Source organism: Larimichthys crocea, chromosome X (assembly GCF_000972845.2).
Source record: "Larimichthys crocea isolate SSNF chromosome X, L_crocea_2.0, whole genome shotgun sequence".
Taxonomy (NCBI): domain Eukaryota; kingdom Metazoa; phylum Chordata; class Actinopteri; family Sciaenidae; genus Larimichthys; species Larimichthys crocea.
In genome coordinates, this window is record NC_040020.1 from 1,487,077 (window position 1) to 1,502,166 (window position 15,090).

General features: G+C 40.2%; 2 protein-coding genes across 5 annotated transcripts in view; one reads left to right on the forward strand and one right to left on the reverse strand.

Annotated features, from left to right (window-relative positions):
- Nucleotides 1–478: 478 nt before the first annotated feature.
- Nucleotides 479–9,229, forward strand: slc44a1a (solute carrier family 44 member 1a). The gene is made up of 16 exons (XM_010743847.3): nt 479–714; nt 971–1,057; nt 2,545–2,687; nt 3,646–3,782; nt 3,894–3,987; nt 4,248–4,417; nt 4,918–5,007; nt 5,107–5,249; nt 5,329–5,515; nt 6,225–6,393; nt 6,482–6,638; nt 6,780–6,863; nt 6,948–7,085; nt 7,171–7,407; nt 8,083–8,157; nt 8,311–9,229. Exons 1-16 carry the CDS (start codon nt 691–693, stop codon nt 8,332–8,334), a joined length of 1,959 nt encoding a protein of 652 aa, XP_010742149.3. The 5' UTR covers nt 479–690; the 3' UTR covers nt 8,335–9,229.
- A 2,934-nt stretch (nt 9,230–12,163) lies between these two features.
- spock3 (SPARC (osteonectin), cwcv and kazal like domains proteoglycan 3) overlaps nt 12,164–15,090 on the reverse strand; it is a 23,257-nt gene continuing 20,330 nt past the window's right edge. For all 4 annotated transcript variants that reach the window (XM_010743849.3, XM_019256992.2, XM_010743848.3 and 1 more), the window contains one exon: nt 12,164–14,540. In XM_010743849.3, the coding sequence (XP_010742151.3) occupies nt 14,383–14,540 (158 nt within the window). In that variant the 3' untranslated portion in view covers nt 12,164–14,382. The remainder of the gene's footprint in view (nt 14,541–15,090) is intronic.

Sequence of the window (15,090 nt, forward strand, 5' to 3'; positions counted from 1 at the left end):
GTTTACATTTTAGTCTGTTGTACATAGATATGTGTATACTGTCATATCCGCCTACCTCATGTACATAACATGCACCAGTCCTTTATCCAGTATATGTCTATAGATAGATACATGTATCTATATATCTTCATATTTATGCACACATATATATATCTTTTAAATATGTATATATTTATGTTTTATGTTTATGTCTGCACTTTCTTGTCATGTTCCTTGTTAAACTGTATTTATATACCTGTACTGTATGTACAATTGAGAGTCAATTTCCTCATTTACCTGGCCGATAAAGTGATTCAATATGAGGTATATAACCTGATTTAATTATTGAGGTTCTTTCAACAAAGTCTTGTAATATTTTCACAGAGATAAAAAAAAAAAAAAATGAAGAATGAAAATTAAGTTTTAATGGCAACAACAGCTGCTGAAGCTCCTAATTCCGATTTTTTTTGGGTAGTCCATGAAGGCAGCATAAGAAATGTACCTGAGTCTGGGCGTTTCTCTGCAGACTGTTTGTTAGTTAGAGAGCTTAAACACAGCTGTGCATTCGTGTTTGCGTCGGTTAAAGTTAGAAAGCGACAAGGAAATGGGAACTCCTCCAAGAGGGGACAAAGTTTAAGCAAAGAAAAAAGAAAAAAGCCTGGTAAAGTTTTAGTTTCGATAAGTTAGAAGTTGCCCTGCCGGTCGGTCAACATGGGTTGCTGCAGCAGCTCGGAGGTGAGTTGTTGTCTTGTTGTTGTTTTTGTTGCTTTCAAACTTGTTATTCACACAGAGGACTCTTTAGGACAACGTGAGTCACGACGTCACTTCTCCAGCTGTAGCAGCAGCTGATTTTACAACAACAACAACAACAAGAAGAAGGAGAAGTCAGTCTGCTGGATTTTAGGAGCGAAGCAAAGGGCGGACACTGCACCGCAGCATAAAGGAAGTCTCAGTATCATCTTTCCTCACATATTTCTTTATGCCTTGGCAGGGCAAACGTGACTGGAAACCGCTGGAGGATCGCAGCTGCACGGACATACCATGGCTCATCATATTCTCGCTGTTTTGTATCGGGATGGTAAGTTTTCAGGTCAATACACACAGAGGAGCCATTTTAAAACATGCCACATGCCAGGCAGCTGAGGCTGATGTGTGGTCTTTTACAAAATCTGGTTTAACTGTGTTTAAACTTTTTTTTTTAGTGTTGTTTGTGTAGCTGTAAGATGTATTTCTAAGCATGTATCCACCCAGTTGCTATTAATGTGATTAATACTGTATTATAATACCAAAAAAACATCATAATCATCATGAAAGTATGATTTATTTCAGTGTTCTTGCATTAGATTTCATAACTTTTACCTAGTTGTGCATAATAAACAACAAAAAAGTGAATTTATACCCATCTCTGTCTATTAACACAGCTTTTTTCTTTAATTGATGAAAGAGTATGTATAAGACAATCACTGCACAGGAAGAAAACTTTGATTTTCATCTTCATTAACATCCACCCATGAAACAACACAGTCCAAACATCTAAACATGGACATATACAGCCACAACCATGTTTAGAAAGGAGAAAGATATAAAAGATTATTGAGAATAAATGATTGAGAAAAATAGAAGGCACAGTCAACACCAAGAAAGGGTGAAATACATGAAAAAAATAGATAAATAGTAATAAATAAATGTAAAAATACCAAAAAAGGGGAGCTATATTTTGTAGAATTTGTTCTCTGATCCCTGAATAATCTAATCTTCTCTAGATTCATGCGGGATGTCTATATATCAATGTGAAGGAATAAGGGGGAGCTGATTAACACACATTTTAAATAACATTTTTTGGATTACTACGTCTAAATAAATGTCTTATCTGCATACTCGGAATTTTTGCACACTTCCTGGTAAATATTTGCAATGATTCCTGCACAAAACTTCACTTTCATTTAAAAAAACATATTATACGTATGATATTTGCGTCTTCTAATACTCGATTTTCTTGTTATGCATCAAAACATCAACACAAATTCATCACAAATTCATTCTTCACATATGTGAAAACCTCCCTGGTATTAAACCTGTAGCTGATTCTGAGTGCATGCTTACGTGCTGCCGACCAGTCGATGGATGCATAGAAATAAAGTTGTAGGTCAGTGAAGTTGGTCACCTGTGTATAACAGCCCAGGTTTGGTTGAAACTGATTCAGAGAAGTGTCGATTCAACTTTGAAGCCTGTAGTTTGTTTTCCTGTTGAGTTACATCATGTAATAACTTATGTAATATTCAACCCACCCTCACTGATGTAAATATAGTAGTATAACAAGAATCAGATCAACAGATCTAATCTAAATACTAAATCGACTTCTTTTTAGACTGCATTATTTGTAGTTAATGTAGGTTTACCATAAATCTGCAGGTGGCAAGCATCTAAAATTTTGATTTTGGTGTTTTAGTTTCTTAAATTTGGCTTAAAAATAACCAGTTTGATTATTAAAGTATGAAATCTTTATCTTTCATGTTATGCTGAAGATAGTTCCACTTCATCTACTCTCCTCTGTGTCATCCGCAGGCTTGTATTTGTGGCTATCCCATCGCCACAGGAGCCGCCTCCAGGCTTATCTCAGGATATGACAGTTATGGAAACACCTGTGGCCATAATAACACCAAGATTGAAGGAGTACCTCACAGTGGCCAGAACATGAAAGAAAAAAAGTAAGATCCGACATGTGACACAGCTTTATTGCCTGCATCAAATCCCTGCTGTCCCTTAAGTATATGCATTTGCTCTGTTTTCCTGATTCACTTACAGGATCTTGATTTACTTACATATTAAAGCAGACACATTGAAACCTTGTTCGCCCTCTGTACTTGAGTGTCGGTGGCACAGGAGAAGACATTGGGCATTACCGTTATACATGCAAGGGTTGCATCATGTAATCCTAATCTAATTTGCCACAAAGGACCGCTTGCTGTCTGTGTAAACACTTCAGTTTACCGCCTCTTCTGACTCACATAGTTGCGAGGGTCGAAACTGTGCAAACCATGACCTAAGTGTTAAGATATTAAGAAAAAACGCCCAGTGTTTGGTCTTTTCGAGCAACCTTATCCGCATAAACCGAGATATAATTAGTGTGAAGGTTAATGTAGATTAATATCGCCAACACGGAGCCACACTGACTCATGGTTGTCCTGCTGCTGCTTGAATACCAGTTTGAGTGTGTGTCCCTTTTTAAAAAAAATATATTTTCTCACCAAGAGTCTAAATAAGATATTTTTTTTAATCACCGAGACAAAATTGTCACTTTGTCCTCTTGTCATAATCCATGTGAGGAGTCTTTCATGATATTCCTCCTTTTTTTGGGCTCCAGCTACCCATCAGCATGCAGCCTGTAGGCCTCAGCTTTACTGAAACAATGGGTCATGCTTATTGATGGGCTGATTGCCCATGGAGGCTTTGAATAAAAAGGCGTTTCTGCGACAAAGAAGGATCTGTGTGGCGGCGCTGTAAATGTCACCATCTTTCATTTTCTGCCCAGGCAGAGCAGTCCCAGCTGGCATAATAATAACAACATAAAATGAAAATTTTCTTCAATGTGTGTGTTTATTTATTTTTTTGTTTAATTTGGAAGGAACAGCTAATCTGAATTTAAATTTTTTGTCCCCCCTTCAGGTATGTTTTCTTTCTTGATCCTTGCAACCTTGACATAATTAACAGGAAGATTAAGTCCATGGCCCTGTGTGTCTCCAAATGTCCGTCCACTGAACTGAAGACATATGGCGAGTTGAAGCAGTTTGCTCTGAATAATGGTGAGAAAATATTTACGTTTCCATTACTTTATGATAAATCATAGATATGACTAGAATATACGTTTCATTACAACATCTGATCTAATTTTTGTTTTGTTTTTTTGTTAATAGGATCTAACCTCTGCTCCTATGATATTTATCCTTCAAGATACCCAAGCCACCCGGATAGATTCACTAAATGTCCCAAACTCCCTGTTCCACCAAGGTAATCAAACATGTTGTTTAGATTTGAATTAAATATCAAAATTAAGAGACTTATTCGAAGGTGGGACAAAGATTTAGGGAAGCCGATGTGGATGCTGTGTGTTTTTAATGACTTCACTTGGAGTGGAGACAGGATAGACTCAGTCAGACTTATACATGTTCTAGCACCAAAGAGAACCAAACAAATACACAGATATAGTCCGCCACATTGCTCTGCTATCCACTGTAAATAAATGTTCTCCACCTGTTTCATGTTTGCAGTAAACCTGTCCCAGTATTGCACCGCTGCATTCCCGTGGATATCAGCTGCTATGCTGAATTCGCACAGGGGTTCATCACGTTCGTCAGCGACAACACCGTGCTGCGCCGCGTCATCGCGGGCGTGATGGCGAGCAAGGAGATCATCATTGGCCTTTGTCTGCTGGCTTTAGGTATATCACATCGTTAATGCATGTAGATATTCTCACTGATTACTACTGGTTTATTTATTCACTTGTTGCTGCTGCACCCGCTGCTCAGCCGTAACTACTCAGGAGAAGTCAGCAGGACGGCGACTTTCAGAAGAGCGAGCTATTTTTATCCTTAAAATAACAGGAAGTGTTTTCAGCCATTGCATCCGGAGAAGTTCAGCCCACAGGCATGGATTTAAGGGCTGCTGTAAATCTTCTACGGGTGCAGTGATAGAAGACTGAATTAATTTCAACATCTTTGAGTTCAGTTGTTTGTCAGAGCTACATAACTCATAGCAGTTTCCCTTCGCTGTCATCACTCACTCACCCACGGCTTAATTATGTCGCATAGTTCAGTGTGTTTTATTTATGTTTGAGATGTAAAGTAACATTTTATGAGATCTTCCCACTTTTCTGCAGCTCGATGTAACTTTTTCACGTTAGCAGTGTTGTGACTCATGATACACTTTGTTTTTCCTCAGCTCTGTCCCTGATCATGATGGTTGTCATCCGTTACATCTCCAAAGTGCTGGTGTGGATTCTAACAGTGCTGGTAATCATCGGGTCTATAGGTAACTTTCAGAAGCGACACATATGTTCTGGCACTCCCGAATAAGTTGCGTTATGCTGCTGGATGTTTTTTGTTTTTTAACTCTGATTTTTTTTTGAAGGTGGGACAGCCGTCCTCTGGTGGCTCTATGTGGACCACAGGAATGCCCTGAATAATAACACTTTATCAGTATTTGGGAAAGAAGTGGCCTCGGACAACGTCAAGGCTCTGCTCGTTTGCTCAATCGGTGCTACAATTTTCACGGTATGTCTGAGTTTGTGTTTACTCTGTAGTCCACTTCAGTGATTTCATTAGCTCACTAGTCTTTGTCTAACCCCTCCAGGTGATTCTCCTGATTGTGATGTTCTTCATGAGGAAGCGCGTGTCTCTCACCATCTCCCTGTTCCACGTGGCTGGTAAAGTGTTCACCCACCTTCCTCTGCTGGCCCTGCAGCCTGTCTGGACCTTCCTCTGCCTCATACTCTTCTGGGTCTACTGGATCACTGTGCTTCTCTTCCTCGGGACGTCAGGTGTGGATGTTCGATTCATAGATTTGTTGGTGTCAGTGCGGCACACAGACTAGTTTCTAGCATCAGATGTGTTAGTGGTACATTCCCAAACAAGTAGAATATTAAGTTTGTTACTGGTGACATTTTGTCTCGGTTTGGCGGCATGACTAAACTCCCACATTTGGAATCCTGTGCCAGTCTCGTGATGGGGGAGGATGGAGTCAAAGAACAACTTCTCTCTTCGGCTCCCACTTCTTCTTCTTTTTTTTTTTCTTTCTACAGCTGATTTTTAATTCATGCAAACTTGTTTTTAAAACAAAAAGGGCAGCCAAAGAACATCAAAACATCACACTTTCTCACTCTATATGTATATTTTTTTGGTATATTGTGGTAAATATGGAAATGTGGTTCATCATATTAACTGCAAACTCCACAGTGACGCCTTCTTGATGTGTTTCTCTTGGCTGCGTTAGATAAATGAAATTCTTGACTCGTCTGACCTTCTTCCCTTCAGAAGAAGATGTTGCAATTATGAAAAAAAAAATAAGCTGACGTGCATCTCAGATAGTTTGTCCCCAAGTTAATCTGGGAACCGTCACTATGAAACAACATCGAATCGAGTCGAGCTCACAAAGATCAGTGGTGCTTGATGAAGTAATTTATCAACTCCAAGTAAAAAGAATGATAAGATGATATGAAAACATGATATGACAAATATATTTCCTCACAGGGACGCCGATAAAGAACAACGCCACAGAAGTAGTTGAATATCACATGGAGGGACCTCTTCAGTACTTGGTGTGGTATCACGTTGTGGGTCTCATCTGGATCAGCGAGTTCATTCTCGCCTTCCAGCAGATGACCATCGCTGGAGCTGTGGTCACCTACTACTTCACAAAGTGAGAATTCGAACGCACGCATGCTTCATGTCGTCTCTGCTGTTGTGTTCATGTCGATAACTCAAATCAATCTATCTTCCATCTTAAGGAATAAGTCCCAGTTGCCGGTTACACCCATCCTCTCCTCCATGGCACGAACCATCCGCTACCATCTGGGTACTTTGGCCAAAGGCTCCTTCATCATCACGCTTGTTAAGATCCCTCGTCTCATCCTCACGTACATCCACAGCCAGCTCAAAGGAAAGGTGAGCTGTGAAATTCTCAAAAGTTTGTTTTAAAAAAATGTGACATCATGTCCTCGTGTTGAGCCTGTAAGTGTCAGTTATCAGCGGTTTTCATACAGTACATGGATTTTCATAAAGTTTATTAACTTTTTCTTTTCACAGGAAAACGCCTGCGCTCGCTGCATGCTGAAGGCTTGTGTCTGCTGTCTGTGGTGTCTGGAGAAGTGTCTCGCATACTTAAATCAAGTAAGTCACTTCAGTGTATTAGTATTAACTGCACAGCGGAAACACGATCCAGTGCATTAACAGCGTACGTGGACATTATTTCAGAATGCCTACACCGCGACAGCCATCAACAGCACCAGCTTCTGCACCTCCGCCCGCGACGCTTTCGTCATCCTGGTGGAGAACGCCCTCCGAGTGGCCGCCATCAACACCGTGGGCGACTTTGTCCTCTTCTTGGGAAAGGTACCACACAGAGATATACTCTCTTCCCCAAATAAAAGGCAACCTTCATGTATTCTGACTCTGCTACCCCCCTCCTCCCCTTCAGGTGCTCATAGTCTCCTGCACAGCTTTTGCCGGCGTCCTGGCTCTGAACTACCAGAGGGAATACACCGTGTGGGTCCTGCCTCTCCTCATCGTCTGTCTGTTTGCCTTCCTGGTGGCTCACTGCTTCCTCTCCGTCTTCGAGAACGTGGTCGACGTTCTCTTCCTCTGCTTCGCCGTGGACACGAAATATAACGATGGCAGCCCCGGGCGCGAGTACTACATGGACAAGGCCTTGATGGTGAGAGGATAGTGTGTACAAAATATGACGATGCCTCAAGGTCACTGCAGTATCATCCTTCTGCTCCCGACACTGTCGTATCACCCACTGTAGGCCTGATATGTCTGTGAGCGTCACACCTCATTTAGAAAGATGTTTTTAGCATCTTACATAATGTCAAACTCTCGTTTGTCCATCGCAGTCGAGCGCTGCTCTGATTTACACGTCATTGTCAGCTGTGCTATTAATATTCTAACTGTTTCACTTCCCCTAATATCCCTACTGACTCTGATGAATGTGTGTGCTGAGCTCTGACAGCAGACTTTGGACCGCCGCAGTGTGAAATTCTTCTCTCGGCAGCGTTTTTAGGATTGAAATCTTCCGTCAAACGGAGCTGATTGTGGAGCGTTTTAGGGCAATTTTAGGGCCCTTGACGCCGCTATTTAAATCTGGCATTCATCAGGCGGAGTTTATCCCACCTGGAACACTTGAGACACTTGAGGTGTTACTCTGTGGTGCTGGGCCTTTTTTACCACGACAAACTGTTCATATTTCTCGCCCAGAGATCAGTGAAAAAGGCACACTTGGTCTTAGTGAATCCCATACAGTGATCCTGTGTAATGCATATGTGAATATTTAACAACTCATAGAGTTAAATAACTGATGGATACTCTTAAACTCTCTTTCCCTTTCTAGGAATTTGTTGAGAACAGTAAGAAAATGGGTTGGCACAAGTCAGGCGAAGGAGATGGACGGGAGATGAAGCCCATGGTGAGTTGACAAATCTTTGTCTCCTTCTCACTGATGCATGTAAGCTGGAAAGTGGACTGAAAAAAAACTGCGTTCTTGCCTCATTCAGAGCATGAAAGCCGATCACTAGGTTGGTGTGATTCTAATATTGTGTTTTGTTGACATGTCTTGCAGGCACGTGGAGGTACTGTGGCTTAACACATCGTCAGAAAAACCAGCAATTAACTCCACAGGGCCATAAATAAGAAAATAGTGCACATCACACAGAAGCTAGAAAGTTTCAGCTTAAGATTCACTGAGTTTTTATATTTTAAGAAAACAGTCTTGACATTAATACGGGTGTAATATGGGTTTGTGTTATTAAGATTAGTTTGCTAGTTTTTCTTTTTTATAACTTCTTACTGTATTTTAAATAACATGGTTTCACATGTTTGTCACGTCACTAGTATTAGCTACAACTGAATTTCTAACGATGTTTTGTCAAAACACTGTTCCGGTTGTTTTATTACCTTTTCAAAAGTTTTATACTTAAATAAATTAAAACACAGAGTTTCATTGTCTGATATTTTGTTCCACTTTTATAAAAGCCTGCACACAGAACACATCAAACATAATCACGTCACGTTAAGTAAACGCTGTCCAGGATTAAATGCTGCCGACTTGTAGTCAGCAGGGGGCGGCAGATGAATCAAAACGTACAAATATTCCATTTAATGTGAAATAACTTTAACAGAGAGTGCAAATTCAGTGTAGATTGTTTAATAGAAAAACAATAATTCAATATTTTTTTCTAGTTTTGGATATTCTATAAGCCCGTGGTGATATCACTGTTAAATCCTTCCTCCTAAATCTCAGGATCAACTGACAAATGACAAAAAAAAGTGACGTGCAGGTAAAAAAGTCAAAAGTTTTTGAGTCATGTAAACAAAGTGCAAGCATTTCCAACATGAAAAAGTCTAAGTGAGATCCCTAAATGAGTTCCTGAAGAGATTTCAGGCGATTCTAACGAAATGAATGATGTTATATTTCATTATTTTGATGTAAAATATTCATCTTAAAGATTTTTACCTGCTTACTGTCAATAAACGTAACAGAAAACTGAGTGACTGAGTCAAACCGTTAGACCGTGAAGCACAAAAACAGGTCAACTTTGCTCCAAGTGTTCAGCTGCGGAGTCTAACTAGTTTTAACCACGTGGGGGCAGCAGATCCTGTGAAATGAATGACATTTCCACTGAGTCTCACTGGATGTCATGTCCTTCAAAGGCAATGAGAACAAAATTAGATGTTAACCTCATATCGTGGACTAACTAAGTTTAGAGAATTCACTTGAGGGAGATAAATCGTCTTGCCATTTTGGTTTCTCGTCACTGTCGTCCGTACTTCACGTCATGATAGAGATTTGATTCAGTAAAGATGACACCTCCAGGATTATTGGAATGCAATACATATATCTGTATATAACTGTTTTTTGTATATAACATGTTTTAATGTCTGTTATCTCTGTTTACAAAGGGAATTTTTTGCATGTTTCAAAAATGTGAATCCAAAATAAAGGTTTTTTTTTCCATCAAAATGTAACCAGACAATTATTAAAGTTACCTTGTACATTAGAAATATTTCTAATCACCCAGGGAGGATAATTCTGATCCCCATGAGTGTCTCCACAATCTACTAATGTATAGATTACTGCCTCACCCCCTCTGGTTTCTCTCCAGTCCAGCATTGACCAGACAAGAATCAAGCCACTAAGCAGTTAGAGCTTATTGATGTGGAAAGCTCTCTCTCTCTCTCTCTCTCTCTGCGCATTGCTGTCCGCTTCCATAAAACACAGGAATCCAGAGGAAAACGGTTCGATAGCTCGCTCGTGAGTCACACCTAAGTGATTTCTGTAGTATTTACCGACTAACCATTCCCGGAAGCCTTTTGTCATTCCTTAGAAAGACAGGAAAACATGTTGTGCTGGAGGCACCACCTCGACAGGAAGCGGCAAGATTTGAGCTTGAATGGGGGAATGTTTTCCCTAAATGTTGTATTTCCATCACTTCAGTAATGATGTTTCTGATGACGTCGGTCATTAAAGTGAACAAAGCAGGCATCAATCACTTTTCCCTTCCTATGACAGCCACACCCTGACAAAAAAACATCCTTTGAAATAAGACTACTTCCAATGATACTACAAAATATAGATTTGCAGCATACTATAAAAGTAAATAAACGTATTTTTTCAGCTCTATTTTTACATTTTAAAACTTCTATCTCAACATATTCTGACGTACGTGTGCATTTTATTTATTTACTCTGCAGAATAGGTGCCCTATATCATCCTATAGTGTTGTCAGCGCGTGCAGCGGATGAAATAATGAAATAATCATTTGCTTCTTGACAGAAGCTCTAAAGCTCTGACTCAACTGGTAAATAGTTTACAACCATTAAACCTGCTCCACGCCTCTCCACCCTCCTATGGATGTGTATTGTTTGCGCTGACTCAGACGCAGTAACATGAGCCTCTTTAAGCGCGTGTGTGTGTGTGTGTCAGAGTGTATTGACCAAACAGTGACTTAACCATTAAGGTGAGCCCATACTGCCTTCCTCAGCAGCTTGCAGATGGAAGCTCGGCTCAGGCCTTTTTTTTTCTTAATGCTGCTTGCATTTAGGATACAAACAAGACTTGAGCATTGAACAGATGCTCACAATGCTGCTGCTGTTGACATGAAAACAGAGAGTGAACTTAGAATAAGAGGAAAAAAGACCACACCCATGCACAACAAACAAAAGATCACACCTACTGGGGTGTGTTTCGGAGTAGCCCTGGGTGATAGGGTGGAAATATGATCTTAGTTTTCTGGTATTTTCTTTACAATATTGATAAACCACTACAAGATGAGCATGGAGTGCTTAAAGAGATAAAAGAAAATGGAAATTTGAGCTGCAAGCCTGCTGATTAAGATCATGTAATATGATTGAAATGAAATGGAAACACATGAGATGACGAGTTTATGTCAAAATCAATATATATATATATCATGTCTTAATAACACAGACCGCGCAGGTGGTTAAACATCATACAGCAACAATACCTCTTCATGTGGAAGTGATAAAAAAAAAAAAGAACCTGCGTCACAGAGTGTTGCTTATCCAAGAAACCTGATTTCAGGACATCATAAGTGCTTCCTGCAAATTGAGGCATTTCCCATCAGCGCTCAGTCATGCTGTCTGCCCCATACACTGGCAGATCACTTTTATACTGTTGGACTGCGTCCCAACAACAGGCTGTCCGCTGTGTGGAAATTAGATGGTATCTCGGGCATAGTTCTACGGTCAGCACATAACAGGCTACAGGAAAAAGTGTGTGTGAAAATGAACATTTGATATTTACCCAGTGACTTCCCTATCTGGAGCTCCTGTTGCCAACACACACACACACACACACAGATTTACGCATTGTGTGTGAGTTCCTGCAGCCTGTGTACACTGGTGAGCTGGGTTAAGAAAGAAAAAAAAGAAACATGTAGTTCTCACAGCAGAAAACAAGGGGAAATCAACTCATCCAGGTCAACGAACCTGCCTTTTAATTCCTTTAGTGTTTTGCCCTGCATGTGTTTTACCTGTGCTTCCACTGCGTATACGTATGCATGCATGGATGCATGTATGCCGTGGGTGTGACGGCAGCTCATGAAATATTCACCTGTTCCTCTCCTACATAATGCATTAATGTTCCTGCACGCAGAATTTGTTGACTCCTGACCACCGCCAGCTTTCTGCACGTTCAACTTCCACTTACGGCAGCTGTGTCACCCTGAAATAGCAGGAAATGATGTGTGTGTTTTCTCAGTTCCTTCATATTTATAAAATTAAACTCCCTTAAACTTTTATAGCACAAAACACCAGCAGCCTGTCAGCCGTTTTTTCCCCCTAAATTTAATCAACAGAGAACTGAAACTAGACATGGAATAGAAACTTGCAAACTCGGAAACGAGACACGGGTCGTGTCTGAAGTAACACTCGTGACTACGCAGTCAAGCAAACATTGGTCAATATAGCTTTTATTTCAGCAAATCATACATACACTGTAAAAAATGCATCTGTATCATATCCTTAAAACACTATCAGAGCTGTGATGACAGTGTGTGATTGAGTTGAGAGTGGCTACAGTGTCTGAGGTCATCAAAATGATTTTGCATGTCATCACACTCATGAAACGGCACACTTTAAAGACTGAAATGTGTTATTTCTTATCCAGTTCGTAAAGTGAATTGAAATTCCAAGTTAAAAAGTAATGAGGGGAGCAAAAAAAAACAAAAAAACCCAAACAAACAAACAAAAAAACTAACTATTTAACAGTTAGATGGCACTTTTCAGGTCTTAACATGGAATTTCAACAGATGTTTGATTTATTAAATGAAGCCCGATGGCAGATTAATAATTGTAAATTAACATAGGAGGCTCAGCAAAATCCCAGGTCTGCATAAAAAGTCACAGGACTCATCAAGAATGCACAAATCTGGGATCAGTATTCAACCCTGACAGATATACACTATAAGTAGTTAGAGCAGATCGGGTATAAATCAAGCATTAAACAAATTAAAAGCAAAAAACACTGTAAGATGATCATCTTTTTTTCATTTTTTTTCATATAAAGCTGTCTAAACCAAAGCTTCCTCTAGTCAGTGTACTAATATATAAACCGTTTTTCAAATCCAGCAGGATCTAAGTGTTTTTATGCCTTAACTGTTATTATTTCTGTGCTTCTTCTACATTCTAGCTATCCTATTTGAACAAATCAAGAGATCTGAAATATGGCCTATTAAAACACCATCATAAGAGAGACCCAAAACACAAGCCATACCAAAACCCAAAATGTAGTATCCGAAGCTTGACGGTGAAGCCACTCTTAAGACGAGCTTAGGTCGGTCCGGTAAGCATGCTTCTTCTCCCACTATTCCCACCATCCGTCTGTCCTCCACCAGTAAAAGGCACACCTTACCTTTTACCCCCCCTGCCAGACATTTTCAACAGGTCTCCATGGCTCTGTGGTTTCATTACTGACTGTGCGAGAGATTTATTCTGTCGAACACGTTTAAAGTCCAAGAATTTAAAACATCAAAACTCAACGTTGGAGCTCGCTGATGTATTAAAGGTAAGTAAACACGTTTTTTTTATTGTTGTTTTTTCTTTAATCACACAGACTCGTGGTTCGAGAAGTTTATAACTATGCAAGTGCAGTTTCATCTGTACACGGCTAAGGGAATTTTTCACCCTCAAGCTCCCATTATATATATATATGTGTGTGTGTTTATATATATATTTGATTTCCCACAAAGGTTTAGCCTCTGGTTCTACAGACTGAAACAACATCACGCAGTATTAGACATGCTACGACAAATCTGTTTCATCTTCTGTATTCATCCACCAATGGATTAGAAAAATAGATAATAATATTTTCCCCCCCTTTAACACCACCGGGCCAAGCGGTAATTTGTCTTTCCTTGTTGCCGAGCCTTTGAGATGATTTGACTTGATTTGTGTCTCTGTGAAAACAGCTAGTATGTCGGTTCTGATTGTTATCCACTACGGGTTTTTCTTTTTTTTTGCCTTAATTCTCCTAATGAAGCATGTCTAACTCTTATCTTGTTTTTTTCCAACACAGTTACAGTCACAGTTACAAATCAAGATCAAAAGAAACCTAAAGAGTGCAATATTCTCTTATCTACATCATCAACATCCCACCTATACACAGGAGCATTTGATAAGGAGTAAAAGGGGGTTTGGGGAGAGGAGAGGATGAAGGAATGAAGGAGGGTAAATCTCTTTAACATTGCGCCTCAGGCATCAACACACTCAGGCATCGGAGTGCTGCACAAGGACAGGACACACTAGAAGACATGGACTTGTCCAATGAAGGGAGAGGTCTTTGCACACGTGACCAAATCCAAAGCGCTGGACTGGTTGCCGATTTAGTCCTTGTCATGTTCTCTGGTTGGCTGACGCACAGGTGAACGAGTGGCCAGGTGAACCGATCATATTTTTATACTTAGAGAAGGAAGAGAAATCATAAACGTTTGCCAGGAATATTTTTTTTTTCTTACTAATGAACAAACAATACATAGAGAGTAGTCCATAGGCTGTTAGTACGATTAAGTAATCTGCCTGGGAAGTCACCTAGAAACGTGCAGTTTGACCAAACAAACAGTTTTCTCTTTTTTTTCTTTTTCTTTTTCCCAAAAAAAAAAAAAAAAAAAAAAAATTACGACAGGTACTCGTCGTTGTCGTCATCGTCGTCCTCGTCCTCGTCGTCCTCGTCGTCCATCCCTGCCTGGTCGTTGAGGACGAAGGAGTCTTCGTCGTCGTCGGTGAACAGCGAGTCTCCGCTGCCGAGATCCCCGGAAGACTCCAGAATCACTCCTGGGAACAGACAAAGAACCAGATCTTACAATGAAAGGAAATCATTTCAGGAAATAGAAAACTGACACCACTTTCATGTCAACTGGTTAACTTAGTTTAGCATAAAGCAACCAAGCCTGGCAACCTCATAGTGAGAATAAAGCTCCGGGTAAAAACGCAGCACTCATGATGAGCACTGCGGGGGGCAAGGATAGATATAAAATCTTCTGTCCTTTAATTGAACCAGAATAGGTTAATGAAAAATAAAAAGGGAAGAACGTTTCAGAATAAGTAAAATCAAAATAAAAGATGTGTGGGGTTGTAATGAAAGAGAGAATCTAGGGTTACTATTCAGGTAAGGCAGCGGGAGTAGTATTTAGGGTTAGGGTTAGGTTGGATAATCCCCTAGTCCAGCTTGGGTGCCTAGGCCGAGGATGCACAGGGACCCAGTCTCTCCGAACCCAGTTCGGGTTTTGAAGTTGGGGACCTGCCTAGCCGGCACAGTACTGGTTGTAAGATGTTGGCACATCTCCCTTTACTGACTACCCTTAGGGTTAGGGTCAGGGTTAGG